Here is a 27,470-nt window from a genome sequence, read left to right on the forward strand (position 1 = left end):
ACTACCGCATGGCACCGAAGTGCCAAGTCTAGGACAAAAAGTTTCAACAGTTTCTACCCCCAAGCCATAAGACTCCTGAACAGGTAACCAAATGGTTACCTGGACTATTTGCATTGTGTGCCCCCCAAAACCCCTCTTTTTACGCTTCTGCTACTCTCTGTTCATCATATACAGTGGGGAGAACAAGTATCTGTTACAGTGCCGATTTTGCAGGTTTTCCTACTTACAAAGCATGTAGAGGTCTGTCATTTTTATCATAGGTACACTTCAACTGTGAGAGACGGAATCTAAAACAAAAATCCAGAACATCACATTGTATGATTTTTAAGTAATTTTTAAGTAATTCATTTGCATACCTATATAACGTAGGTACATGATGTAATAATGCCATGTAAAATGTTGTGCTACATGTGCAACACAGCATTCCTAACCTAGCCCACAATGTCTGCTGTGTGTACCGAGCAGTCGAGCAGTCATTTGAAAGAGTAATAAAAGTTCAGCGAAACAACTCAAAGGCGTAATCCATTAACGCCAAGATAATGGAATTCATTGCCCTTGACAATCAACCGTTCTCTGTCGTGGATGATGTTGGCTTTCGCCGACTGGTCGAGCACCGGTACACACTACCAAGTGCGCTATTTTTCAGATGTTACCCTACAGGAGTTACACAGTAATAGCGTCACTGCTATTAGCTTCAATTCTGACATTTGGACCAGCGATATCAGCCCCATGAGCATGCTGAGTTTGACAACACAGTAGGTCGTCGAGGATTTCGTACTGAGGAAAGTTGTATTGCATGCTCATGAATGTGCTGGTTGTCATACCGCTGCTGGCATTTCAATGGCATTTGAGAACATGTTTGAAACTGGAAACATGAACACACTAGCTAGCTCCATTAGAACAACTAACTCGAGAAATAAGCTCATCAACTGTGCCTGCAGAAGACGTGATACCCTCTGTCATGGCATTGAAACGCCTGCTCAACAAAACTGCCGACAGGCTGTGAACAAGCGATTCGGTGGCATTCTCTCTTTACTGTGTCGCCACCATGCTCGATGATTTGTAAAGGACCACTACTTCGATGCTGACAAGAAACAGAGTTTACGTGAAATGTTATGTGCCTTTTACTGAGGAGTGGCTTCCGTCTGGCCACTCTGCCATTAAACTCTGCCATTAAGGCCTGATTGGTGGAGTGCTTCAGAGATGGTTGTCCTTCTGGAATGTTCTCCCATCTCCACAGAGGAACTCTGTCAGGGTGATCATCAGGTTCTTGGTCACCTCCCTGACCAAGGCCCTTCTCCCCCGATTACTTAGTTTGGCCGAGCAGCCAGCTATAGGAAGAGTCTTTGTGGTTACAAACTTATTCCATTTAGGAATAATGGAGGCCACTGTGTTCTAAGGGACCTACAATGCTACATCATTTCTTTGGTACCCTTCCCCGGATTTGTGTCTAGACACAATCCTGTCTTGGAGCTCTACGAACAATTCCTTCGACCTCGTGGCTTGGTTTTTGCCTTTCCAAATAATGTCCAATCAATTGAATTTACCACAAGTGGACTCCAATCAAGTTGTAGAAACATCTCAAGGATGGTCAATGGAAATAGGATGCACATGAGCTCAATTTCGTGTCTCATAACGAGTCTAAATACTTATGTAACTAATGGATTTCTGTTTTTGCAAAATTTGCACACAAAAAATAAAACCTATGTTCGCCTTGTCTTTATAGGATATTGTGTGTAGATTGACGAGAGGAAAATGTATTTCATCCAATTTAGAATAAGGCTGTAACGTAAGAAAATGTGGAATAAGGAAGGGGTCCTAATACTTTCCGAATGCTATGTATGTTATATGTTATGTATGTTATACATTTGAGGATTCCATTGACAATTTGGTGTGTCTAAATCCAAACTGTCATTTTGTGTTACTCATTTAAAATGAAGAGAAATAACATTGGGACCAAAATTATTAATCATATCACTTTAGTAAATTATTTTTAAAGCTTAGATTTTAGCATCTGTGGTCTTCATTTAGGAAAATCCTTGAACTTAAAATGTCTCATCGGTGTTACCATTATTGATATGTGTCCGCCTACTGGAGGCACAATATTATCATAATGGTAAAAATGATTTATAGTCATTAAGTTTCCATATTAGTTTTTAGAATGGGAAGGTGTACTGAGTTTGAGTGTATATATATTCTTGCTCACAGATAAAACTGAAAAAATTAAGAATTTACTAATAATTGCAAAACACTCATTTAAAATACCTAATATTTGACATAAATTAACATACGTAACACTTGAAACATTACAGGTGTCACGGATTCCCCCGGTACTGGTACTGCTGCTCATTCCTTGCACCAGATCCGGAGGTCTACTTCACCATTTACATTACATTACATTTAAGTCATTTAGCAGACGCTCTTATCCAGAGCGACTTACAAATTGGTGCTTTCACCTTATGACATCCAGTGGAACAGCCACTTTACAATAGTGCATCTAAGTCTTTTAAGGGGGGGGGGGGGGGGGGGTGAGAAGGATTACTTTATCCTATCCTAGGTATTCCTTAAAGAGGTGGGGTTTCACCGGCTGGATTCATTACCACCAACCCCGGACTGTCTTGTCTCATTACACACACCTGGTTCCCATTCCCCCTGATTAGTATGTTATATATGTGCCCACTGTTCCCCATTATCCTCTCTGGCGCAGGCGTTCCTCGACAACATCCGGTGAAATAGCAGAGTGCCAAATACAAAATACAGAAATAGTCATAATAAACATTCATAAAAATACAAGTGTTATACATCAGTTTAAAGATTAACTTCTTGTTAATCCGGCAGCTTTGTCAGATTTCTAAAAGGCTTTACTGCGAAAGCATACCATGTGATTATCTGAGGACAGCGCCCCGCTTACAAAAGCATACAAACATTTTCCAACCAAGTAGAAATGCACGAAAGTCAGAAATAGCGATAAAATTAATCACTTACCTTTGAAAATCTTCATCTGGTTGCACTCACAAGAGTTCCCAACTACACAATAAATGTTTGTTTTGCTCGATAAAGTCCCTCTTTATATCCCAAAAACTCTGTTTTGTTGGTGCATTTTGTTCAGTAATCCAGTGGATCAAAGGCGGTCAAAACATGCAGACGAATACATCCTAATAGTACCGGTAAAGTTCGTCGAAACATGTCAAGCGATATTAATCCTCAGGTTGTCAATTGTCTAAATAATCGCTAATATTTCAACCGGACAATAGCGTATTCAATAGAAAGGAAAAACAACGAAGGGCGCACACTCGGTCACACGCGCAAACCAGCATTGCATGATTCTACAGTCCACTGACAGAAAGGACTCATTCTTATTCATTTTTCAGAAAACAAGCCTGAAACAATGTCTAAAGACTGTTGACATCTAGTGGAAGCCATAGGAACTGCAATCTGGGTCCTAACCCATTAGATACTCAATAGGCATTCAATTGAAAACTACCCACATCAAATAAATCCCACTTCCTGGATGGATTTTCCTCAGGTTTTCGCCTGCCGTATCAGTTCTGTTATACTCACAGACATTATTTTAACATGTTTGTAAACTTTAAAGTGTTTTCTATTCAAATCTACCAATATATGCATATCCTAGCTTCTGGGCCTGGGGAACAGGCAGTTTACTTTGGGCACGCTTCTCATCCAGACGTCGAAATACTGCCCCCAAGCCATAAGAAGATGTATCCTTGCCGGTTATTGTTCCCATGTCCCTTGGTCTTGTGAGTACCTGTGCTTTGTTGTTTCAGCTTTCGTGCTACGTGTATTGTGCACTATTTCGGGACTAGTCCCATGTAGTGTTATTACGGCTCTCGTCCCATGTTGTGTTGTTACGAGTCTCGTTTCGTGTAATCTTTAGAGGTTTAAACCTCGCTCTTTTGTTTGGGTTACATTCCTGTGTATTTTAAAAGGAAAGATGCCCAGGTTCCCTGCTCATCTGCGTGAACGTGCTTTAGGCATCCTGCAAGGAGGCACGAGGACTGCAGATGTGGCCAGGGCAATAAAATGCAATGTCCGTACTGTGAGACGCCTAAGACAGTGCTACAGGGAGACGGGACGGACAGCTGATTGTCCTTGCAGTGGCAGACCACGTGTAACACCTGCACAGGATCGGTACATCCGAACATCACAACTGCGGGACAGGTACAGGATGGCAACAACAACTGCCTGGGTTACACCAGGAACGCACAACCCCTATATCAGTGCTCAGACTGTCCGCAATAGGCTAAAAGAGGCTGGACTGAGGGCTTGTAGGCCTGTTGTAAGGCAGGTCCTCACCAGACATCACCGGCAACAATGTCGCCTATGGGCGCAAACCCACCGTCGCTGGTCCAGACAGGACTGGCAAAAAGTGCTCTTCACTGACGAGTCGTGGTTTTGTCTCACCAGGGGTGATGGTCAGATTCGTGTCTATCGTCGAATGAGTGTTACACCGAAGCCTGTGCTCTGAAGCGGGATCGATTTGGAGGTGGAGGGTCCATCATGGTCTGGGGCGTTGTGTCACAGCATCATAGGACTGAGCTTGTTGTCAATGCAGGCAATCTCAACACTGTGTGTTACAGGGAAGACATTCTCCTCCCTCATCTGGTACCCTTCCTGCAAGCTCATCCTGACATGACCCTCCAGCATGACAATGCCACCAGCCATACTGCTCGTTCTGTGTGTGATTTCCTGCAAGACTGGTATGTCAATGTTCTGCCATGGCCAGCGAAGAGCCCGGATCTCAATCCCATTGAGCACGTCTGGGACCTGTTGGATCGGAGGGTGAGAGCTAGGGCCATACCCCCAGAAATGTCTTGGAACTTGCAGGTGCCTTGCTGGAAGAGTGGGGTAACATCTCACAGCAAGAACTGGCAAATCTGGTACAGTCCATGAGGAGGAGATGCACTGCAGTACTTAATGTAGCTGGTGGCCACACCAGATACTGACTGTTACTTTTTTTTTTAAACGTGACAGAATGACTGACCCACAAAATGGAGACAGTGGGAAAGGCTGAGGTGGCGACAATCGTAGAGACAGTCCAGCATCACAAGAACTGTCTCTCCAGACTCGGCAGCGCCATGGACAGCATGCTGGCAACCATCCTGCGCTTGGAGAGGAATGTGCAGTCCCTCCAGTCTCCAGCACCGGTTCCGGCACCAGCCCCCACACAACCACTACCTGCCTCCATCCCATCTGAGCCGGTCTGCTGAATACCCCTGCGCTTTGACTGCCCGCCAGCGAGATGCAAGGGATTCCTTCTGCAATGAAACCTGTACCTCCAGGAGAGACAGGGTTGCCATCGTCATCTCCGAGGTCGAGTCCTACGAGCGCTTCACTCTCCTCTTCCGCTCTGTGTTTTATTATCCTGTGGAGGGGGGTGAGTGTCTACTCTGACTATGCCAGGGATCTAGGACCGCCTCAGAGTTTGCCCTGGAGTTCCGGACTATCGCAGCCTCCCCCGGTTGGAACGAGTCGGCTCTGATCACCGTGTTCCGCAGCGGAATGCGGGAGGAGGTACAGCTGGAGTTAGCCTGCCATGATGACAACCTGTCAGCGCAGTCAGATCATGGCCCATCTATAACTCCGGAATGAGGTGTTGGGATGTGCCAGCACGGGAGCAGTGGTGAAGCATGCCTTCAATGTCTCAAACACCCTCTCCACCATCCAACGAAGCCGCTGGGGACCTCCTCACAGCAGGGAGGTAAGAGGCAACCACCGTGCTGAAGTCCCAGATGAATCTCCGGAAATAGTTGGCGAACCCCAGGAATCGCTGGACTGCTTTCACGGAGTTATAGATGGGCCATGATCTGACACATTGCTCCTCCATCTCCACTCCCTTCGTGGATATGAGGTAGCCCAAAAAAGACACAGTCCGCTGGAAAAACTAAAATTTCTCATGTTTGACATATAGATCATGCTCCAATAGTCTTCCCAGCACAGACTTGACGAACAAGACATGCTGGGCGCGGGAGATGATGATAAAATAATGTATATGTGAAAGATAATGATAAAATAATTCCACTCTGAAACCTTACAACTGTATGAAATTGATTAGAATCATAAAATTATAATCTGATGATGTATGTAGTTTTAGTCAGAGTTTTCTTCTTTAGGTCCTGGATTTCAGTTTTGTAGTAGTTTGTCTTTGCTTATATAAAATAATATATATATATAGAGATTTTTTTTTTAAAATAACCTGCTGTTAGCTTTTTGTACTGGGAATTTAATTATTGACTTAAATATTTTCATGGTTTTATGTTTCATGTGAAACAACACGTTTTATTCTGCTCGTTTTACCTGTAATCTGTACCTCTCCTGTATCAGTATTCCTCCTCGTACTCCTCTTCCCTTCATCTTGACCATGCTTCTCACGGGAGCCGTTGATAACAGAAGTTTGACTAATACATTAAAGCTGGGAATTAGAAAGTGTCACTCTGCATGCATATGCAAGTGTTTCTCCTAGTTCTGGGCAGAAAAATGACTGCAGGTTTATGTAAATCTGGGCTTTGAGGATCTGGCAACAATATTTGTACACTATTTTTATGGATGGAAATTTGTACAGTCAAGGGCCCCTTTTTGTCTGTCTCACCTGAATGTGGATTTATTTACTTTCTTGTAAAGAATGTGAAATATCTGAGAGCAAACTCTCCCCCCTCCTTCGTTTGGGAAAGCAGATCCATCTTTCTCTGGCAGTTTGCGGACCTTCCAGTGTTTGCTTCCTGACAATCGATACGCATGCATATTTCATCCTTTGGGTTAAGAGCAGAATCTTTTCCCCCTGCTGTGCCTTTTGATTTCTGCTCCTCTATCACTCCACTGGGAAAATGGTGTGGATGTCTGCAGTCCCACGGTTAATCACTCCACCAAGTAGCGATGTAATACTGTTTCAACTGAAGGCCTTTCTCTGGGTAATCACACCAGACTCTGGTGCTGAGCCATTTCTGACTCTGAGAAACAGTACTGTAGTACGTTAGCTGGCTAGCATTAATATGACCCCATTAACAGTTACATTCTAGTCTTTCTCAGGGCAGTCTTTGTGTCCACAGGAACAGCGGTTTTGTTCGTAATTGAATTTCATTTTTAAACGTGTCTGAATTCTCAATGGTAACACTACAGACAGGGCATTAAAGCAGCAGCCTACTGTTTGCTGTCTACTTCAAAACAGATTACAATAGGGCTGGACACATGATATTGTGAACCACTGTCTACTATGCCAATGACATCTGCCATATGAGAGGCCAGTGAGAATGTTAAGAGTGTCCTAGACTGAGTCCTCTCACTGGGTTGACTTCCCTGGAGCAGCTCTGTACATCTCTGCCCACATTAGACTGCTGTGTGTCAGTCGCCTCCTCAGTGAAGGGAAGAGCTAGGGAGAGCAGGGGAATGAGGGACGTGTCTCAATGTGACCGCAGTGGTTTGAACAGAGCTGCTTTAATAAAGTCCCACCCAGACTCCTCCTTTCTTTCCCCTCCCTCATATCCTCCCTCTTTCCTCTTCTCTCCTGTCCTTCCTTCCCTTTCTTCCACTCTCCTCTCCTCCACCTCTCCCCCTCACTTATTTCCTCAGCTCCGGCGCTCCTCTCTTCTCCCCCACTCCCCCCGTCAGTACCATAATTAGCTCAGAGGCTCAGAAAGAAGGATGGAACAGATGAGCCCTGATGCAGGGAGCCGAGGGGATAGCTGGTCAGGTGGTCTAACTCCTCTGATGGCTCTGAGGAAGTTCAGGAGGAGTTTACTGTAAATGTCGCTATCTGCACTCTTAGCGCCTCTGCAACCTTTCAGATGCTCCGTCTATCCCAGGCATCCAAAAGAGAAGCTAATAGGAGGGCTGACAGCTCTGGCTCAACACAGAGTACAATTACAGCCAGAGCCAGGTACCAATCAGACCACCCTCTATCACCTCACTCACACCCTCCCTCCATTTGTCTCTCGGTCATCTATCCTTGGCATCTGCACCACTATATCCCCCTGCTCTCTCTGCATCTAGTGGAGTGGTGTATAGAGAGATTTGCTGACACTGTGTTTGTGAAGTGTGTGTTTGCGTGAGATGAATATATATTTTGGAGATGAAGATTAGGTGTCTAATCTCTTTCTCCGTCTCGCACACACACACGTTCTCGCTCTTACACATATTTTCTGTTCTTTCCTTCACTCTCTCTCTCCCTCTCTCTCTGTTCTCTCTCCCATGCTCTGCTACGTAGGTCAGATGAAGGTGTCAGGTTAGATGGGATCAATAGGGGACTTGTCAGGACTAGTGAGTGGGTAGAGAAAGCGCTTTCAGTATTTCTAATCAATACCATAATCACTTCTCCTACCTACAAAGGCCCCCAAGGCCCCGATCAATTGTTTACTCAGTATTACTTTCATCTCCTGTTGATCCACAGGACAAGTGACATGACTGTTTAAGTGTGTACAGTTGAAGGCATAAGTTTACATACACCTTAGCCAAATACATTTAAACTCAGTTTTTCACAATTCCTGACATTTAATCCTCGTAAAGATTCTCTGTCTTAGGTCAGTTAGGATCACCACTTTATTTTAAGAATGTGAAATGTCAGAATAATAGTATAGAGAATTATTTGTTTCAGCTTTTATTTCTTTCATCACATTCCTAGTGGGTCAGATGTTTACATACACTCAATTAATATTTGGTATCGTTGCCTTCAAATTGTTTAACTTGGGTAGCCTTCCACAAGCTTCCCACAATAAGTTGGGTGAATTTTGGCCATTTGCGACCAAGCTTTAACTTCCTGACTCATGTCTTGAGATGTTGCTTCAATATATCCACATAATTTTCATCCCTCATGATGCCATCTATTTTGTGAAGTGCACCAGTCCCTCCTGCAGCAAAGCACCCCCACAACATGATGCTGCCACCCCCGTGCTTCACAGTTGGGATTGTGTTCTTCGGCTTGCAAGCCTCCCCCTTTTTCCACCAAACATAACGATGGTGAGTATGGCCAAACATTTATATTTTTGTTTTATCAGACCAGAGGACATTTCTCCAAAAAGTACGATCTTTGTCCCCATGTGCAGTTGCAAACCGTAGTCTGACTTTTTTATGGCGGTTTTGGAGCAGTGGCTTCTTCCTTGCTGAGCGGCCTTTCAGGTTATGCCGATATAGGACTTGTTTTACTGTGGATATAGATACTTTTGTACATGTTTCCTCCAGCATCTTCACAAGGTCCTTTGCTGTTGTTCTGAGATTGATTTGCACTTTTCATACCAAAGTACGTTCATCTCTAGGAGACAGAACGCGTCTCCTTCCTGAGCGGTATGATGGCTGCGTGGTCCCATGGTGTTTATACTTGCGTACTATTGTTTGTACAGATGAACGTGATACCTTCAGGCGTTTGGAAGGATGAACCAGACTTGTGGAGGTCCACAATTTTTTTTCTGAGGTCTTGGCTGATTTCTTTAGATTTTCCCATGATGTCAAGCAAAGAGGCACTGAGTTTGAAGGTTGGCCTTGAAATACATCCACAGGTACACCTCCAATTGACACAAATGAATTCAATTAGCCTATCAGAAGCTTCTAAAGCCATGACATCATTTTCTGGTGTTTATTGGCACAGGCAACTTAGTGTATATACATTTCTGACCCACTAGAATTCTGATATAGTTAATTATAAGTGAAATAATCTGTCTGTAAACAATTGTTGGAAACATTTATTGTGTCATGCACAAAGTAGATGTCCTAAACAACTTGCCAAAACTATAGTTTGTTAACAAGAAATTTGTAGAGTGGTTGAAAACAAGTTTTAATGACTCCAACCTAAGTGTATGTATACTTTCGACTTCAACTTTATGTACATATGTATGTATGTACTGTATGTGACATTTGTGTGTCAATTTTATTTGTCACGTGCACCGAATACAATGGGTGTAGACTTAACCGTGAAATGCTCACTTACTCGCCCTGCCTAACGATGCAGAGTTTCAATTTCTTTTTTAATAACATTATCTTAAGGATTAAAATACACAAAAACGTAGCTATATACAGGGAGTACCAGTACCAGATCAATGTGGAGCTATATACAGGGAGTACCAGTACCAGATCAATGTGGAGCTATATACAGGGAGTACCAGTACCAGATCAATGTGGAGCTATATACAGGGAGTACCAGTACCAGATCAATGTGGAGCTATATACAGGGAGTACCAGTACCAGATCAATGTGGAGCTATATACAGGGAGTACCAGTACCAGATCAATGTGGAGCTATATACAGGGAGTACCAGTACCAGATCAATGTGGAGCTATATACAGGGAGTACCAGTACCAGATCAATGTGGAGCTATATACAGGGAGTACCAGTACCAGATCAATGTGGAGCTATATACAGGGAGTACCAGTACCAGATCAATGTGGAGCTATATACAGGGAGTACCAGTACCAGATCAATGTGGAGCTATATACAGGGAGTACCAGTACCAGATCAATGTGGAGCTATATACAGGGAGTACCAGTACCAGATCAATGTGGAGCTATATACAGGGAGTACCAGTACCAGATCAATGTGGAGCTATATACAGGAGTACCAGTACCAGATCAATGTGGAGCTATATACAGGGAGTACCAGTACCAGATCAATGTGGAGCTATATACAGGGAGTACCAGTACCAGATCAATGTGGAGCTATATACAGGAGTACCAGTACCAGATCAATGTGGAGCTATATACAGGGAGTACCAGTACCAGATCAATGTGGAGCTATATACAGGGAGTACCAGTACCAGATCAATGTGGAGCTATATACAGGGAGTACCAGTACCAGATCAATGTGGAGCTATATACAGGGAGTACCAGTACCAGATCAATGTGGAGCTATATACAGGGAGTACCAGTACCAGATCAATGTGGAGCTATATACAGGAGTACCAGTACCAGATCAATGTGGAGCTATATACAGGAGTACCAGTACCAGATCAATGTGGAGCTATATACAGGGAGTACCAGTACCAGATCAATGTGGAGCTATATACAGGGAGTACCAGTACCAGATCAATGTGGAGCTATATACAGGGAGTACCAGTACCAGATCAATGTGGAGCTATATACAGGGAGTACCAGTACCAGATCAATGTGGAGCTATATACAGGGAGTACCAGTACCAGATCAATGTGGAGCTATATACAGGGAGTACCAGTACCAGATCAATGTGGAGCTATATACAGGGAGTACCAGTACCAGATCAATGTGGAGCTATATACAGGGAGTACCAGTACCAGATCAATGTGGAGCTATATACAGGGAGTACCAGTACCAGATCAATGTGGAGCTATATACAGGGAGTACCAGTACCAGATCAATGTGGAGCTATATACAGGGAGTACCAGTACCAGATCAATGTGGAGCTATATACAGGGAGTACCAGTACCAGATCAATGTGGAGCTATATACAGGGAGTACCAGTACCAGATCAATGTGGAGCTATATACAGGGAGTACCAGTACCAGATCAATGTGGAGCTATATACAGGGAGTACCAGTACCAGATCAATGTGGAGCTATATACAGGGAGTACCAGTACCAGATCAATGTGGAGCTATATACAGGGAGTACCAGTACCAGATCAATGTGGAGCTATATACAGGGAGTACCAGTACCAGATCAATGTGCAGGTATATACAGGGAGTACCAGTACCAGATCAATGTGCAGGTATTTGAGGTAGATACAGTGCCTTCAGAAAATATTCACACCCCTTGACTTTGCCCACATTTTGTTGTATTACAAATTAGGATTAAAATGATTAATGGAGAATAAAACTGAGTGTACAAAACATTAAGGACACCTGCTCTTTCCATGACATAGACTGGCTAGGTGAATCCAGGTGAAATCTATGATCCCTTATTGCTGTCAAATCCACTTCAATCAGTGTAGATGAATGGGAGGAGTCAGGTCACAGGAGGATTATTAAGCCTTGAGACAATTGAGACGTGGAGATATGGATTGTGTATGTGTGCCATTCAGAGTGTGAATAGTCAAGACAACATATTTAAGTGCCTTTGAACGGGGTATGGTAGGTAGTAGGTGTCAGACGCACTGGTTTTGTCAAGAACTGTAACGCAACTAGGTTTTTCACGCTCAACAGTTTCCCATGTGTATCAAGAAAGGTCCACCACTCAAGGGACATCCAGCCAACTTGATTCAACTGTGGGAAGCATTGCGGTAAACATGGGCCAGCATCCCTGTGGAACGCTTTCGACACCTTGTAGAGTCAATGCCCCGAAGAATTGATGCTGTTCTGAGTGCAAAAGAGGGGGAGCTCAATATTAGGAAGGTGTTGTTAATGTTTTATATACTCGGTGTAACTTGATTTAGAACAGTATTCAATCCCCTGAGTAGATACACGTTAGAATCACCTTTGGCAGTGATTACAGCTCTGAGTCTTTCAAGGTAAGTCTCTAAGAGCTTTGCACACCTGGATTGTACAATAATTGCACATTATCCTTAAAAAGAAAATGTATTGAGCTCAATCCAGTTGGTTGTTGTTAATTGCTGGACATCCATTTTCAAATCTTACCATGGATTTTCAAGACGATTTAAATAAAAACTAACTAGACCACTCAGGAACATTTGTTGTAATCTTGGTAAGCAACTCCCAGTGTCTGCTGGAAAGCAGACAACAAGGTTTTCCTCTAGAATTTTGCCTGTGCTTAACTCTATTCCGTTTAGTTGTATCCCCTAAAAAAACGCCCTAGTCCTTGCCAATGACAAGCATACCCATAACATGCAAGCCTACCCTATCATGTTTTAAGGTATGGCCCAGGTGCAGACAGTGTTGAAGAAACAAAAGTTTATTATGTAACATGGGCAGGCAAATGACAGGTCAGGTCAGGCAGAGGTTGGTAATCCAGAGAGGGTGTAAGGCACCGGAACAGCAGGCGGGCTCAGGGTCAGGTCAGGCAGAGGTCGGTGATCCAGAGTAGTGGGGCAAAGGTACAGGACAACAGGCAGGGTCAGGGCAGGCAGAACGGTCAGAACCCGGGAAACTAGAAAACAGGAGCAAGGGAACAGGCAGGAGCAGGGAAACAAAACACTGGTAGGTTCTACGAACAAAACAAACTGTCAACAAACAGAAAACACAGGTATAAATACACGGGATAATGGGGAAGATGGGCGACACCTGGAGGGGGGTGGAGACAAGCACAAAGACAGGTGAAACAGATCAGGGCATGACATACCCATTACACTGGGTGTATTAATACACCATCCAAAGTGTAAAATTAGTAACTGCACCATGCTCAATGGGATATTTAATGTAACAAAAAATACCAATAGGTGTAATTTGCAAACCACAGGAAAACCTCCATGGTCTTTGTGGTTGAACCTGTGCTTACAATTCGTTGCTCGACTTTGGGAACTGTTTGTATGTGTGGAGTACAGAGACGGGGTAGTCATTTAAAAATCATTTTAAACACTTATTGCATACAGGTAGTCCATGCAACTTATGTGACTTCTTAAGCACATTTTTACTCCTGAACTTATTTATGCTTGCCATAACAAAATGATTGAACACTTATTGACTCAATACATTTCAGCTTTTCATTGAGTTAATTTGTAAACATTTATAACAACTTAATTCCACTTTGGCATTATGGGCTATTATGTGTAGATCAGTGACACAAAATCTAAATGTAATCTATTTTAAAGGCTGTAAGGCTGTAACACAAAAAAATGTGGAAAAAGCCTAAAGGTGTGAATACTTTCTGAAGGCCCTGTATGTACATGGCAGGGTAAATGGACAAGACTCCGGGATGCTGGCCTTCTAGACAGAGTTGCAAAGAAAAAGCCATATCTCAGACTGGCCAATAAAAAGAAAAGATTAAGATGGGCAAAAGAACACAGACACTGGACAGAGGAACTCTGCCTAGAAGGCCAGCATCCCGGAGTCACAATTTCACTGTTGACGTTGAGAATGGTGTTTTTCAGGTACTATTTAATGAAGCTGCCAGTTGAGGACTTGTGAGGCGTCTGTTTCTCAAACTAGACACTCTAATGTACTTGTACTCTTGCTCAGTTGTGCACCGGGGCCTCCCACTCCTCTTTCTGTTCTGGTTAGAGACGGTTTGCGCTGTTCTGTGAAGGGAGTAGTGCACAGCATTGTACCAGATCTTCAGTTTCTTGGCAATTTCTCATTTCTCAGAACAAGAATAGACTGACGAGTTTCAGAAGAAAGTCTTTGTTTCTGGCCATTTTGAGCCTTTAATTGAGCCCAGAAATGCTCCAGACACTCAACTATTAGCTAACATAAAGTGCCATTGGAACACAGGAGTGACGGTTGATGATAATGGGCCTCTGTACGCCTATGTAGATATTCCATAAAAAATCAGCCATTTCCAGCATGAACAATGTCTACACTGTATTTCTGATCAATTTGATGTTATTTTAATGGACAAAAAATGTGTTTTTCTTTCAAAAACAAGGACATTTCTAAGTGACCCCACACTTTTGAACGGTACTGTGTGTGTATGTATATATATGTGTGTATGTATGTATGTATGTATATATATATATATATATATATATAGAGTTGGTGAAAGATGAAGCCAGGGCAGATAGTCCAGGTAACCATGAATTAACTATTTAGCAGTCTTATGGCTTGGGGGTAGAAGCTGTTTCTGAGCCTGTGTAGTCCGAGAGCTGATGCTCCGTTACCATTTGCCGGATGGTAGCGGAGTGAACAGTCTTTGGCTTGGGTGGCTGGAGTCTGGCAATTTTCGGGCCTTCTTCTGACACCGCCTGATGTAGAGGTCCTGGATGGCATGGAGCTTGGACCCAGTGAAGTACTGGGCTGTCCACACCACCCTCTGTAGCGCTTTGCGGTTGAGTGTGCTGCATTTGCCATACCAAGCAGTGATGCAGTCAGTCAAGATGCTCTCGAAATTTGAGGGGGTTTCAGGGGTACCCCCACCTTGCGGGTGCTGTGGGGCTGTGTGCTACGCCATTGCTTCTATCTATAAGTAATCTAAGATGTGTCAGATAAATTATGTCCAGTTCAGGCCCCAGCTATGCTTTTGGTTTGCTAACTTGCTAGCTAAGTGGCTAGATGTTAAGATCAAGCTTCTTGGTTACAGCAGAGACATTCAATCCCCTCCTGGATCAAGATCCCTGTTGCCTTAATTATTTTGTGCGTCAAAAATAGCGCCCCTTGTGTGCACATTCAGTAATATACCCTGGTATATATACCCTGGTATGGTACATAAACGGTATGAAGGTTTGAGAATCTGGATACCGCCAAACCCTTCTACTGAGCAAAACGTTAAAAAATAAATAAAAAAACATATATACAATAACTAAATACATTTACAATCAAGGCAGGTAAAATGGTAATAGTTGGCTAGGTGCGAAGTATATTTTAGATTGGGACTAGGACTATGACAAAAAGTGTGTAGAAGTGGGATTTAAGGCCCTGTCACGGCCATCGAAAGAAGTGGACCAAAGTGCAGCGTGGTGAGCTTACATTTTCCTTTTATTCTGGAATGTCGCCAACAAAACAAGAAACAAGATAAACAACCGCAAAGCTTACGAGGGCTAAGTGCCACTAATACACACTTTTTGTCATAGTCCTAGTCCCAATCTAAAATATATTTCACACCTAGCCAACTATTACGTGACAGGCCCGTTTTAAAAGTTCTGAGTGATCCCCAGTCCACCTGGTCGTGCTGCTGCTCCAGTTTCAACTCTTCTGCCTGCGGCTATGGGACCCTGACCTATTCACTGTATGTGCTACCTGTCCCAGACCTACTGTTTTCGAAGCTCTCTGTCTCTCTACCACACCTGCAGTCTCTAACTCTGAATGATCAGCTATGAAAAGTCAACTGACATTTACACCTGGGGTGCTGACCTGTTGCACCCTCTACATCCACTGTGATTATTATTATTATATGACCCTGCTGGTCATCTATGGATGTTTGAACATCTTGGCCATGTACTGTTATAATCTCCACACCGTCACAGCCAAAAGAGGACAGGCCACCCCTCAGAGCCTGGTTCCTCTCTAGGTTTCTTCCAAGGTTCCTGCCTTTATAGAGAGTTTTTCCTAGCCACCGTGCTTCTACATCTGCATTGCTTGCTGTTTGGGGATTTAGGCTGGGTTTCTGTATAGCACCCTGTAACATCGGCTGATGTAAAAAGGGCTTTATAAATACATTTGATTGATTGATTGAAATTTGATTGATGGAGCGGCTCTCAGATTATTAGGGAAAGCATTCCATAGGTGAGGGGCAAGGGAGCAGAAGGCTCGGTCCCCCATAGTTTGGAGATGTGTTTTGGGGACTTGAGGCAGTGGCTGTAGAGGAGAGTGTCAGGTGGCTCGCTATTGAGATGAGGTTGCAGACGTAGGTGGGGCTCAATCCATTCAAGGCTTTAAATGCATGAGAATTTTGAAATCGATCCTGTACACCGAGTATACCAAACATTAGGAACACTTTCCTAATATTGAGAGCTTCGGTAGTGATTTGGCTGGGAGGCCCCCAAACAGTGCATTGCTGTAGTTGATCAAAGAGTAATCGAAGGTGTGGATGAGTTTCTCTGCATTTGGCTGGGAGAGTGATGGTATGACCCGGGCAATGTTTTTTGAGATGGAAAATTATATTTTAGGGAGTGGGGTCACGGCCAGGGTCGCCATTGTACAGCGCCCCTGGAGCAATTAGAGTTAAGTGCACAGCAACAGATCATTTTTTCTCACCTTGTCTGATCTGGTATTTGAACTAGCAACCTTTCGGTTACTGGCCCATCGCTCTAACCTCCAGGCGACCTATGGATTGGGAGGTGCTCTCCCCTCTTTCTCCTGTAGTCACGTTCTGCTCGTTGGTCTTACTGACGTTGAGGGAGAGGTTGTCATGGCACCACACTAACACTAAGTCTCTGACCTCCCTGTAGGCTGTCTCATCGCCATCAGTGATCAGGCCTACCACAGTTGACTTGATGTTGGAGTCATGGGTGGGTGAACAGTGAGTACAGGAGGTGACTAAGCTCACACCCTTGATGGGCCCCTGTGTTGAGGGTCAGCGTGGCGGAGGTGTTGTTGTCTATCCTCACCACCTGGGGCTGTCCTGTCAGGAAGTCCAGGATCTTTTTACAGAGGGAGGTGTTAAGTCTCAAGGTCACCAGCTTGGTGATGAGCTTGGTGGAGACTATGGGGTTGAATGCTGAGCTGTAGTCGGTGGACAGCATATTTACAAAACATTATGAACACCTTATTAATATTGAGTTGCACACCCTTTTGCCCTCAGAACAGCCTCAATTTATTGTGGCATGGACTCTACAAGGTGTCTTGAGTGTTCCACAGGGATGCTGGCCCATGTTGACTACAATGCTTCCCACAGTTGTCAAGTTGGCTGGATGTCCTTTGGGTGGTCGATCATTATTGATACACACAAGAGACTGTTGCAGTTCCTGACACACACACACCGGTGCGCCTGGCACCTGCTACCATATCTCTTTCAAAGGCATTACATCTTATGTCTTGCCCATTCATCCTCTGAATGGCACACACACACAATCTATGTCTCAATTGTCAAAAATCATTCTTTAACCTGTCTCCTCCCCTTCAGCTACACTGATTGAATAGGACTTAACAAGTGACACATAAATGTCTCCATTGTGATGTGCTGCTCTTGTACAGATGACCCGCCCCTGTTAATGACCTTGTTAATGATTCATCCTTGTTAATGATGTTTGCCGTCTCTAGAGCAAAGAAATTAGCAAATATGACGGCGGGAGAGAAAAGAGAGGGGGAATGTAAAAAATCTAACATGTAAGTGGGGGGGATTAGTGGGAGGGTTTCTGCTGGAAAGGAGAGCTCATCTTGTGCGGTAGAGGACATATTCTGAAAACTTTTAGCCCATCAGAAAGACTGGATTTCCCTGTGGAATGGCAATTCGGAGAGTCCCCATCTGTGAGCATAGCCAGCATAACTGTTTTGTACTGTAGCCTATTCACAGATTTGTCTGTATGTGACTTGAATTGTTTATGTATAGTCATCCTTTGTCCATTAATGCATCAACATATGAGTTTTTCCTCACACCCTTACAGCCTCTACAGTGCAGACTGACCTTTGCTGACCTACACATTCGTGTACAGTGAAGGTATTCTTCCTGGTCTGTATACAAACACATCATATGCTATAGATGTGTCCACATACACATGCCCTCACCTTTAGTTCAACCCATACAAACCTCTAAGCATTTACACATGTACTCAATTGTAGAATAGTTGATAACACATGCTTGACATTGAATACAAATAAGACCTCAGTGATTTGTTTTTCCTCCAGACAACAGACAATGGAAGCATCACTCAGCATTTTGATCAAAGGAGAGTGAATCAAGCAGGTTTCTGATGTTAAATACAGTATCTTTGAATCAACTCTCAACTTAAGTTTGATAAACATGCAATACAAATCAGCAGAACAGTGAAAGCAAGTCTCAGCTGTTTTAAGTTAATAAGAAACGGTTTAGCCTTTGATACTGCACTTATATTTTTTTACACACAATGATAATTTAGCAAATATCTCATCTGCATGACAACTTGGACTCAGGCGAAACTCACAGTAAACAAATCTATAGAATCACTCTACAATAAAGCCTTCAATTGCTTTTCAGCAGTCTGTCTTCAGTTCAATGGTAATCATTCTCACTCAAAATGTTCTTTGAATAAGTTTTGCTGTGGAGATAGCTGCTGTGCTCCTCTTGAGGGTATTAGCGCTCTGCCTGATCAATCATTGTTTTGCTGGCCACTTTACTCTGTTCCTTGACTGTTTATCTGCTGTTCTCTTTTGCTCCTCAGACGTTCTGTTGTGTACTGATTTCAGATTGCATTTAGGAAACAATGATACTGTTGAGTCCTGGCATCAGCTTATTGATGTGCCTATCTTTACGTGTGGACAACAGATGTTGTTTTCCCAAATGGGGATCAAATCTAAATCTAAATGACGTTTTATTTGTCACATGCTTTGTAGACAACAGGTGTAGACTAACAGTGAAATGCTTACTTAGGGGTCCATTTCCAACAATGCAGAGTTAATGATAAGATACAAATATAAATAATGACGCAAGAAAGAAATACACAGTGAATAACAAGTAGAAAATAACATGGCTATTTACAGGGAAAATGACCTTAAACATTTATAAAATGGTGGATAATCATTGTTCTTTGTCATAGCTTGCTACATATTTACTCTTTCTCATTGTCTCTCTTGTATCAGTGTGAAGATGGTGCTGCTGTGGACTGCTGGAGACATTTTCAAGACGACGTACTTTGTGATGAACCACAGCCCGTCCCAGTTCTGGGTGTGTGGGGCAGTCCAGATCCTCATAGACATTGCCATCCTGCTGCAGGTGCTCTTTTACGGCCAGGACATCAGGGTCAAACTGGGATGAACCCTATGACCTTATCATCCTCCAATACATCAATGCTCTTAATCAAAGACTTATACCTAAACTTGTGTGCCTTAACATGTATTTTTTTTAAAGATATTAGATGGAGAATGCCAGAGAGGTATTGTGTATGTTTTACTATTTGATACCAGTCATTTGTGTCTTCATAGGTCATTTGCTTTGCTAGTTACTGAAGGGCAGTGTGTGTCCATCAGTCAATCTCTACCAGTTCCACAGGCAGCTTGAACGACACGACAGGCTACTCTGACTGATGCCTCCTTCACTGTGTACCTCAGTGTGTTTTTAAGATGAAATATAGACATATGCAAATGTGTGTCAGTGTGTGTGGGTTTCAGCATGAATTCATTTTAGCCATTGGCATTCTCCAGTGCCACAGGGGCGCTAGGGCACTGCATCGCAATGCTAGAGGCGTCACTACAGATCCGGGTTCAATCCCAGGCTGTAACCGGCCGTGATCGAGAGTCCCATAGGGCGGAGCACAATTGGCCCATCATCGTTAGGGGAGGGTTTGGCTGGTGGGGCTTTACAAGTAGGCTGTCATTGTAAATAAGAATGTTCTTCACCGACTTGCTTAGTTAAATAAAGGTTAAATAAATCAAAATGGCAAGGTATTGGTATTTGGTATTTTATTAGAATCTCCATTAGCTGTTACTAAAGCAGCAGCTACTCTTCCTGGGGTTCACACAGAACATGAAACATGACATAATACAGAACATCAAATCCAATTTTATTGGTCACATACACATATTTAGCAGATTTTATTGCGGGTGTAGTGAAATGCTTGTGTTCCAACAGTGCAGTAATATCTAACAATTCACAACAATACACACATCTAAAGGTAAAATAATGGAATTAAGAAATATATAGATATTATGATGAGCAATGTCGAAGTGGCTTTGACTAAAATACAGTATGTAAACATTATTAAAGTGACCTGTGACCTCTATTTACATAGGGCAGCAGCCTCTAAGCTGCAGGGTTGAGTAACCGGGTTGTAGCCGGCTAGTGACAATGACTAAGTTCAGGGCAGGGTACTAGGTGGAGGCCAGCTAGTGATGGCTATTTAACAGTCCGATGGCCTTGAGATAGAAGCTGTTTTCCAGTCTCTCGGTCCCAGCTTTGATGCACCTGTACTGACCTAGCCTTCTGGATGATAGCAGGTGAACAGGCCGTGGCTCGGGTGGTTGCTGTCCTTTTTAGCCTTCCTGTGACATCGGGGGCTGTATGTGTCCTGGAGGGCAGACAGTGTGCCCCCGGTGATGCGTTGTGCAGACGGTACCACCCTCTAGAGAGCCCTGCGGTTGTGGGCGGTGCAGTTGCCATTCCAGGTGGTGATACAGCCCGACAAGATGCTCTCAATGGTGCATCTGTAAAAGTTTGTGAGGGTCTTAGGGGCCAAAGAGGCTCTGTTAAGGTTGAAGAGGCGCTGTTGTGCTGTCTTCATCACACTCTCTGTGGGTGGACCATCAGATTGCCAGTGATGTATACGCCAAGGAACTTTTCACCTTCTCCACTGTGGTCCCGTCAATGTGGATGGGGGCGTACTCCCTCTGCTGTCTCCTGAAGTCCTCGACCAGCTCCTTTGTTTTGTTGACATTGAGGGAGAGGTTATTTACCTGGCACCACTCCGCCAGGGCCCTCACCTCCCTGTAGGCTGTCTCGTCATTGTAGGTAATCAAGCCTACTACTGTTGTGTCGTATGCAAACTTGATGATTGAGTTGGAGGCATGTGTGGCCATGCAGTCATGGGTGAACAGGGAGTACAGGAGGGGGCTGAGCACCCACCCTTGTGGGGCCCCTGTGTTGAGGATCAGCGTAGTGGAGATGTTGTTCCCTACCTTCACAAGACAAGAACAACTCAAGGACAGAACTACATGCATTTAAAATGACTCACGTAGGCTACATATCAATACATACACACAAACTATCTAGGTCAAAATAGGGGAGAGGCGTTGTGCCGTGAGGTGTTGCTTTATCTGTTTTTTGAAACCAGGTTTGCTGTTCATTTCAGCAATTTGAGATGGGAGTTCTATTTGAGATAATGGCTCTATATAATACTGTACGCTTTCTATGTTTGGGGACTGTGAAAATACCCTTGGTGGCATATCTGGTGGGGTAAGTGTGTGTGTCAGAGATGTGTGTACATTGTTTCTTATAAAAATAAGTGATGCAGTCAGTCTCTCCACAACTCTTAGCCAAGAGAGACTGGCATGCATCGTATTTATATTAGCCCTCTGATTACAATGAAGAGCAAGATGTCGTGCCGCTCTGTTCTGGGCCAGCTGCAGCTTAACTATGTATTTTCATGCAGCACTCGACCACACAACTGGACAATAATCAAGAGCCTGCTTGACTTGCTTTATGGAGTGCGGTGTCATAAAAGCGGAGCATCTCTTTATTACGGACAGACCTCTCCCCATCTTTACAACCATTGAATCTATATGTTTTGACCATGAAGGTTTAAGTCTCCTCAACTTGTTCAACAGCCACACCATTCATTACCAGAATCAGCCGAGGTACAAATACAATGCTCAGAATGTATACAGTACAGTACATCTACAGGAAGCATGGCCCACATTCATCACTGTCAAACAGCTATTTCTGGAGAGCAGCTTTCTCCTCACCAAGCAGAACTGCTGGCCTGTGACTGAGGGAAAGGAACTATATTGAACATTTTATACTTGGGATCACAGCTACCTAAATGACAGTACAATGATAACAATTGATCCATTAAAACATACTGTTAGTCTTGGATTGTTCCTTTAAGCTTTGCTAACGAGTACTGTAGCCACATTTTAAGAACTTCCAATGGTCAGTGGAGGGAATGTTGTGGAGTAAATCGTGATGGTGTTCTGAGTCTGGTCATTTAGAGAGACTAGAATGGAGGCTTTCCAGCTCAGTTAGTTTGGCGTCGTCATCAGTTCCATGCTGTTAAGTTTAATTAAGAGCCATCCGAGAAGACGCAGCCACCTATGATTTGTTAGGAAACAGCTTTATGGTCATCAGAGGGACATTTTGTTTTCTCCTTTTACATTGTTTCCTTAGTAGTTTAACACTAGACACTGCTGAAATGAAGAGAGATCAAGAGATGGATGCTGAATGTCTGTGCCTGCCTACCTGTCTTCCTCAACTATCCTCCATGAATGGCCAGGCTATATGTGCCTGTGGCCTCCCAGTGCTGGGACAGTGATAATCATTTACGTGGCTAATGTTTGCACAGCGTGCAGAAAGTGGCCCTGTCTCGTTAGGTTTCCCATCTGTAGCTGACGGCCCTGCCTGCCTCTGCCTGGTAATGTGAAGCTGAAAACCAGGGACAGATTGCCTGTAAAGTGTGTGTGTGATGCCATCCTCCAAATAAAGAAAATAATTGGCACAACTTCTATTGGTGCTATTTCAAGAGGTGTTCAAATACAGTGTAGGTATACAGTGTAGGTCACCCCAATCCCCAAAACCTCTTTGCTCTTGTGTTATGATTTTATGTAAGTATAGAAAAAACAATTACATTATTTATCGTCCTTTTTATTCTGCCATATAATATAGGCTGTTGATGCAAGAAGGCTTCTTGCGTTGTTTTCTTATTGTTTTTATATCCTATAGGCTGTTATCTTGATGTTTATCAGGATGATTGTTTTTCTTTGAGCTCAGCATGTTTGTATACCTGTGTTCCTCCCTATGTTTAAATACGGGGTCTGTTGGCAGCCTTGTATACACCGGGAAATAATGGCCATCTATGCACACACCCGTCCAAGGGCAAGTTACAGTTGAAGTCGGACGTTTACATACACCTTAGCCAAATACATTTAAACTCAGTTTTTCACAATTCCTGACATTTAATCCAAGTAAAAATTCCCTGTCTTAGGTCAGTTAGGATCACCACTTTATTTTAAGAATGTGAAATGTCAGAATAATAGTAGAGAGAATTATTTATTTCAGTTTTATTTCTTTAATCACATTCCCAGTGGGTCGGAAGTTTTTATACACTCAATTAGAATTTGGTAGCATTGCCTTTAAATTGTTTAACTTGGGTCAAACGTTTCAGGTAGCCTTCCACAAGCTTCCCACAATAAGTTGGGTGAATTCTGGCCCATTCCTCCTGACAGAGCTGGTGTAACTGAGTCAGGTTTGTAGGCCTCCTTCCTCGAACACGCTTTTTCAGTTCTGCCCACACATTTTTTATGGGATTGAGGTCAGGGCTTTGTGATGGCCACTCCAATACCTTGACTTTGTTGTCCTTAAGCCATTTTGCCACAACTTTGGAAGTATGCTTGTGGTCATTGTCCATTTGGAAGACCCATTAGCGACCAAGCTTTAACTTCCTGACTGATGTCTTCAGATGCTGCTTCTTTATATCCACATAATTTTCATCTCTTATGAAGCCATCTATTTTGTGAAGTGCACCAGTCCCTCCTGCAGCAAAGCACCCTAACAAAATGATTCTGCCACCCCCGTCCATCAAGGTTGGGATGGTGTTCTTCGGTTTGCAACCCTCCCCTTTCTCCTCCAAACATAACGATGGTCGTTATGGCCAAACAATTCTATTTTTGTTTCATCAGACCAGAGGACATTTCTCCAAAAAGTACGATCTTTGTCCCCATGTGCAGTTGCAAACCGTAATCTGGCTTTTTTATGGCGGTTTTGGAGCAGTGGTTTCTTCCTTGCTGAGAGGCCTTTCAGGTTATGTCGATATAGGACTCGTTTTACTGTAGATATAGATACTTTTGTACATGTTTCTCCAGCATCTTCACAAGGTCCTTTGCTGTTGTTCTGGGATTGATTTACACTTTTCGCACCAAGTTACATCCATCTCTAGGTGACAGAAAGCGTCTCCTTCCTGAGCGGTATGATGGCTGCGTGGTCCCATGGTGTTTATATTTGCGTACTATTGTTTGTACAGATGAACATGGTACCTTCAGTCATTTGGAAATTGCTCCCAATGATGAACCAGACTTGTGGAGGTCTACAATTCTTTTTTCTGAGGTCTTGGCTGATTTCTTTTGATTTTCCCATGATGTCAAGTAAAGAGGCACTGAGTTTGAAGGTAGGCCTTGAAATATATCCACAGGTACACCTCCAATTGACTCAAATTATGTCAATTAGCCTATCCGAAGCTTCTAAAGCCATGACATAATTTCCTGGAATATTCCAAGCTGTTTAAAGGCACAGTCAACTTAGTGTATGTAAACTTCTGACCCACTGGAATTGTGATACAGTGAAGTAATCTGTATGTAAACAATTGTTGGAAAAATTAGATGTCCTAACCGACTTGCCAAAACTATAGTTTGTTAACAAGAAATTTGACTTCAACTGTAATGTATAATGAGTGTAAAAAGAACATTAAGAACACATTACTAATATTTCGTTTTTTGCCCTGAGAACAGCCTCAATTTGTCAGGGCATTGATGCTACAATTTGTCTAAAGCATTTCACAGGGATGCTGGCTCATGTTGATTCCAATGCTTCCCACAGTTGTGTCAAGTTGTCTGGATGTCCTTCGGGTGGTGGACCATTCTTGATACACACGGAAACACTCTGTGTATACCGTATGTGTTAAAGTACTATCTATCCAGATGTTATGTATGTCAAATTACTATATTCCTGCTATGTAACTACATTGTAAAACAAAAAGTGCAATGTATGTAAAATGTGTGTAGAATGTACATGTAACAAAAAAGGAAAAGCTGTAAAAACAAAGAGGATGGTGGATGGCCCAATATTTTTTTTACTTCATAGGAAATAATGTATAATAATGTGTGTCATATGATCAATTACTGTCTGTTGTAGGTAATAGAATCAAAAGTATGAATCTAGGAAACATTTGTATTAGCCCAAACAACTGTTTTTATAAACCATTCATAGCAACACCTGGTCATTTGTCAGGTTTGTGTAAGGTGATGTGCATTCAGAGTGAGGCGACAGGCAAGTATTTATATGCGTGGGTTTGATGAGAGTAGGAACCTGCCTGTGAAACACTGTTCAAATCAGTGAAGCTAAAATTGTTACATTTGTCTCTATACTTGAGGATTTTGGATTTGAGATGAAATGTTTTATATGAGACGACAGTATAGCATGGCACCTTTTATTTGAGGATATTTTCATTCATATCTGTTTTACCATTTAGATATGAAATCACTTTATGTGTCTAGTCCCCCCATTTGAACACATTTTTAAAAATAAGTATTTAGACAAATTCAATTATAAGTAGTCAAAAGTTTAGTATTTGGTCCCATATTCCTAGAATGCAATGACTTGCTTGTGGCTCTATAAACTTGTTGGATGCATTTGCAGTTTGTTTTGGTTGTGTTTCAGATTATGTTGTGCTAGAAATTTATGATAAATAATGTATTATGTCATTTTGGAGTAACTTTTATTGTAAATTGTAAACCTTTTGAATGTTTGTATTTCAATGTATGTTGCTATGTCCTTGAGCTGTTCTTGTTTATTAATGTTCTGTATTATGTAATGTTTTATGTTCTGTGTGGACCCCAGCTAATGGGAATCCTAATAAAATCCTAAATCCTAAGAAACATTTGATCTCAAATCCCAAATGCTGGAGTACAGAGACAAATTAAAAGTTTTAGCTTCACTGTCCAAATAAATAGGCGGGGAAGTGTATATTCAAAGCCTCTTCTCCTTGTCATGGTTCAGATGAACTGGATAATGTAGTACCATAGCTAGCTATAAGTCTATGTAGATGAGGTCCAGGTGGGCAGTATCTCCAGGAGAATATCAATTAAATATTCAAACCGGAGGGAGGGAGGGTCTCTAGATTATAGATGAGATGTCTCCTCTCTAATTCTCCACCCTCTTCCCCACTTATAGACAGGCCCATCCATTAATGATGGTGTGTCAAATGATCAATGCTGGGATTGCTGGGTAATCATCGTTGACTCCGGGTTGAGGGGTGCGTGGTCCGGGGTGGGGCTGCAGACAGTGGGGAAGTGGTGTTGCCACTGCTGGGAACAGGCCAGGACCAGGCCAGGAAGCCCTGCTCTGTGATGGATGGCCTCATCTGACCCTCTGACTTTGGCCTCAACAGACAGCCCAGTGATGGAGAGCTTGGCAGTTTAAAGCACATACTGTATCTCGGACCTAACATATAGCCTAGGCCAAGCAAACAGCTGAGCACACCTAAAAAATAAAATGGCATAGTAGGAAATATAAAGGCATTATTTCTGGTCATTTAACCTATAGTGTTTTTTGTTGTGTAAATTCACAGTAATGTTAAGCCATATTTTATTTTTTATTACATAATGAAATGAGATTTTGAAATGGATAAATTAGTATTTTTTTACTAAGTCTGAGTCTTTTACAGTATTTTGGAAGTCAGTCTAACTGAGAAACCCTCCTGTGTCAAATGGGTTTTCTGTATCAAGATATATGGAACTGTTGTCCTTAGCTTTCACTACCATTTTCCCTCCAAGATTAAGTTTGGAGTGGGGAAATATGTTCCGTACATCCATCTTCCATGTAGAGATTTATATTTCTATTAACCGGCTGTAGTAGGTGGTGTCCCACATGAAATGCAGGCTCCCAGAATACAGTGTATTTATCACAGGAAAATGCTAGAAGTGTCATATAGCAAGAGGACAATACTGTTGTGTCCGAGTTGGCAAGCAAGATGGAAGATAACAGATAAGCATCGATAGGAAGAAGAGTCAGTAAAGTCTGGATGTGGTTTCTTGATGGAAGAGATGGGGGTTGGGGCTAAGATGCTGCTTTCTCATACTCTAAAAGGAACTCAAGGACTTAGAGGATGACCTGAACTCTAGATGGGAAGTGACATGTAGTATGTCATTGTGCTCATCATGCAAGTCATGCAGCTCTTTCTGCATGCGACTCTCTCCCGAGTCATCACATTAAAATCAAATTGTCTGTAAAGCCGTGTGACGAGCAAGGCTGGCCTCTCCATCGCCGTTCCCCAGTTCAAGTTCACTCATTCCAGGCATGCTAAGGGCTCTGTAATACCCTGAAGATTCCACCATGTAACATTTATTTACCAGCCTAACCAACCCTTAACCCCCTGGCACTGGGTAATGAATGACATGAG

General features: G+C 42.9%; 1 protein-coding gene across 3 annotated transcripts in view; it reads left to right on the plus strand.

Annotated features, from left to right (window-relative positions):
* The window catches only part of si:dkey-246g23.2 (solute carrier family 66 member 2), a 73,846-nt gene extending 53,795 nt beyond the window's left edge, over positions 1–20,051 (plus strand). For 2 of the 3 annotated variants that reach the window (XM_029668162.2, XM_029668163.2), the window contains exon 5: positions 19,231–20,051. In XM_029668162.2, the coding sequence (XP_029524022.1) occupies positions 19,231–19,405 (175 nt within the window). In that variant the 3' untranslated portion in view covers positions 19,406–20,051. The remainder of the gene's footprint in view (positions 1–19,230) is intronic. The other variant, XM_029668161.2, reaches the window with a different exon arrangement.
* Positions 20,052–27,470: the final 7,419 nt, after the last annotated feature.

The sequence above is a fragment of the Oncorhynchus nerka genome, linkage group LG9a (assembly GCF_034236695.1).
Source record: "Oncorhynchus nerka isolate Pitt River linkage group LG9a, Oner_Uvic_2.0, whole genome shotgun sequence".
NCBI classification, from domain to species: domain Eukaryota; kingdom Metazoa; phylum Chordata; class Actinopteri; order Salmoniformes; family Salmonidae; genus Oncorhynchus; species Oncorhynchus nerka.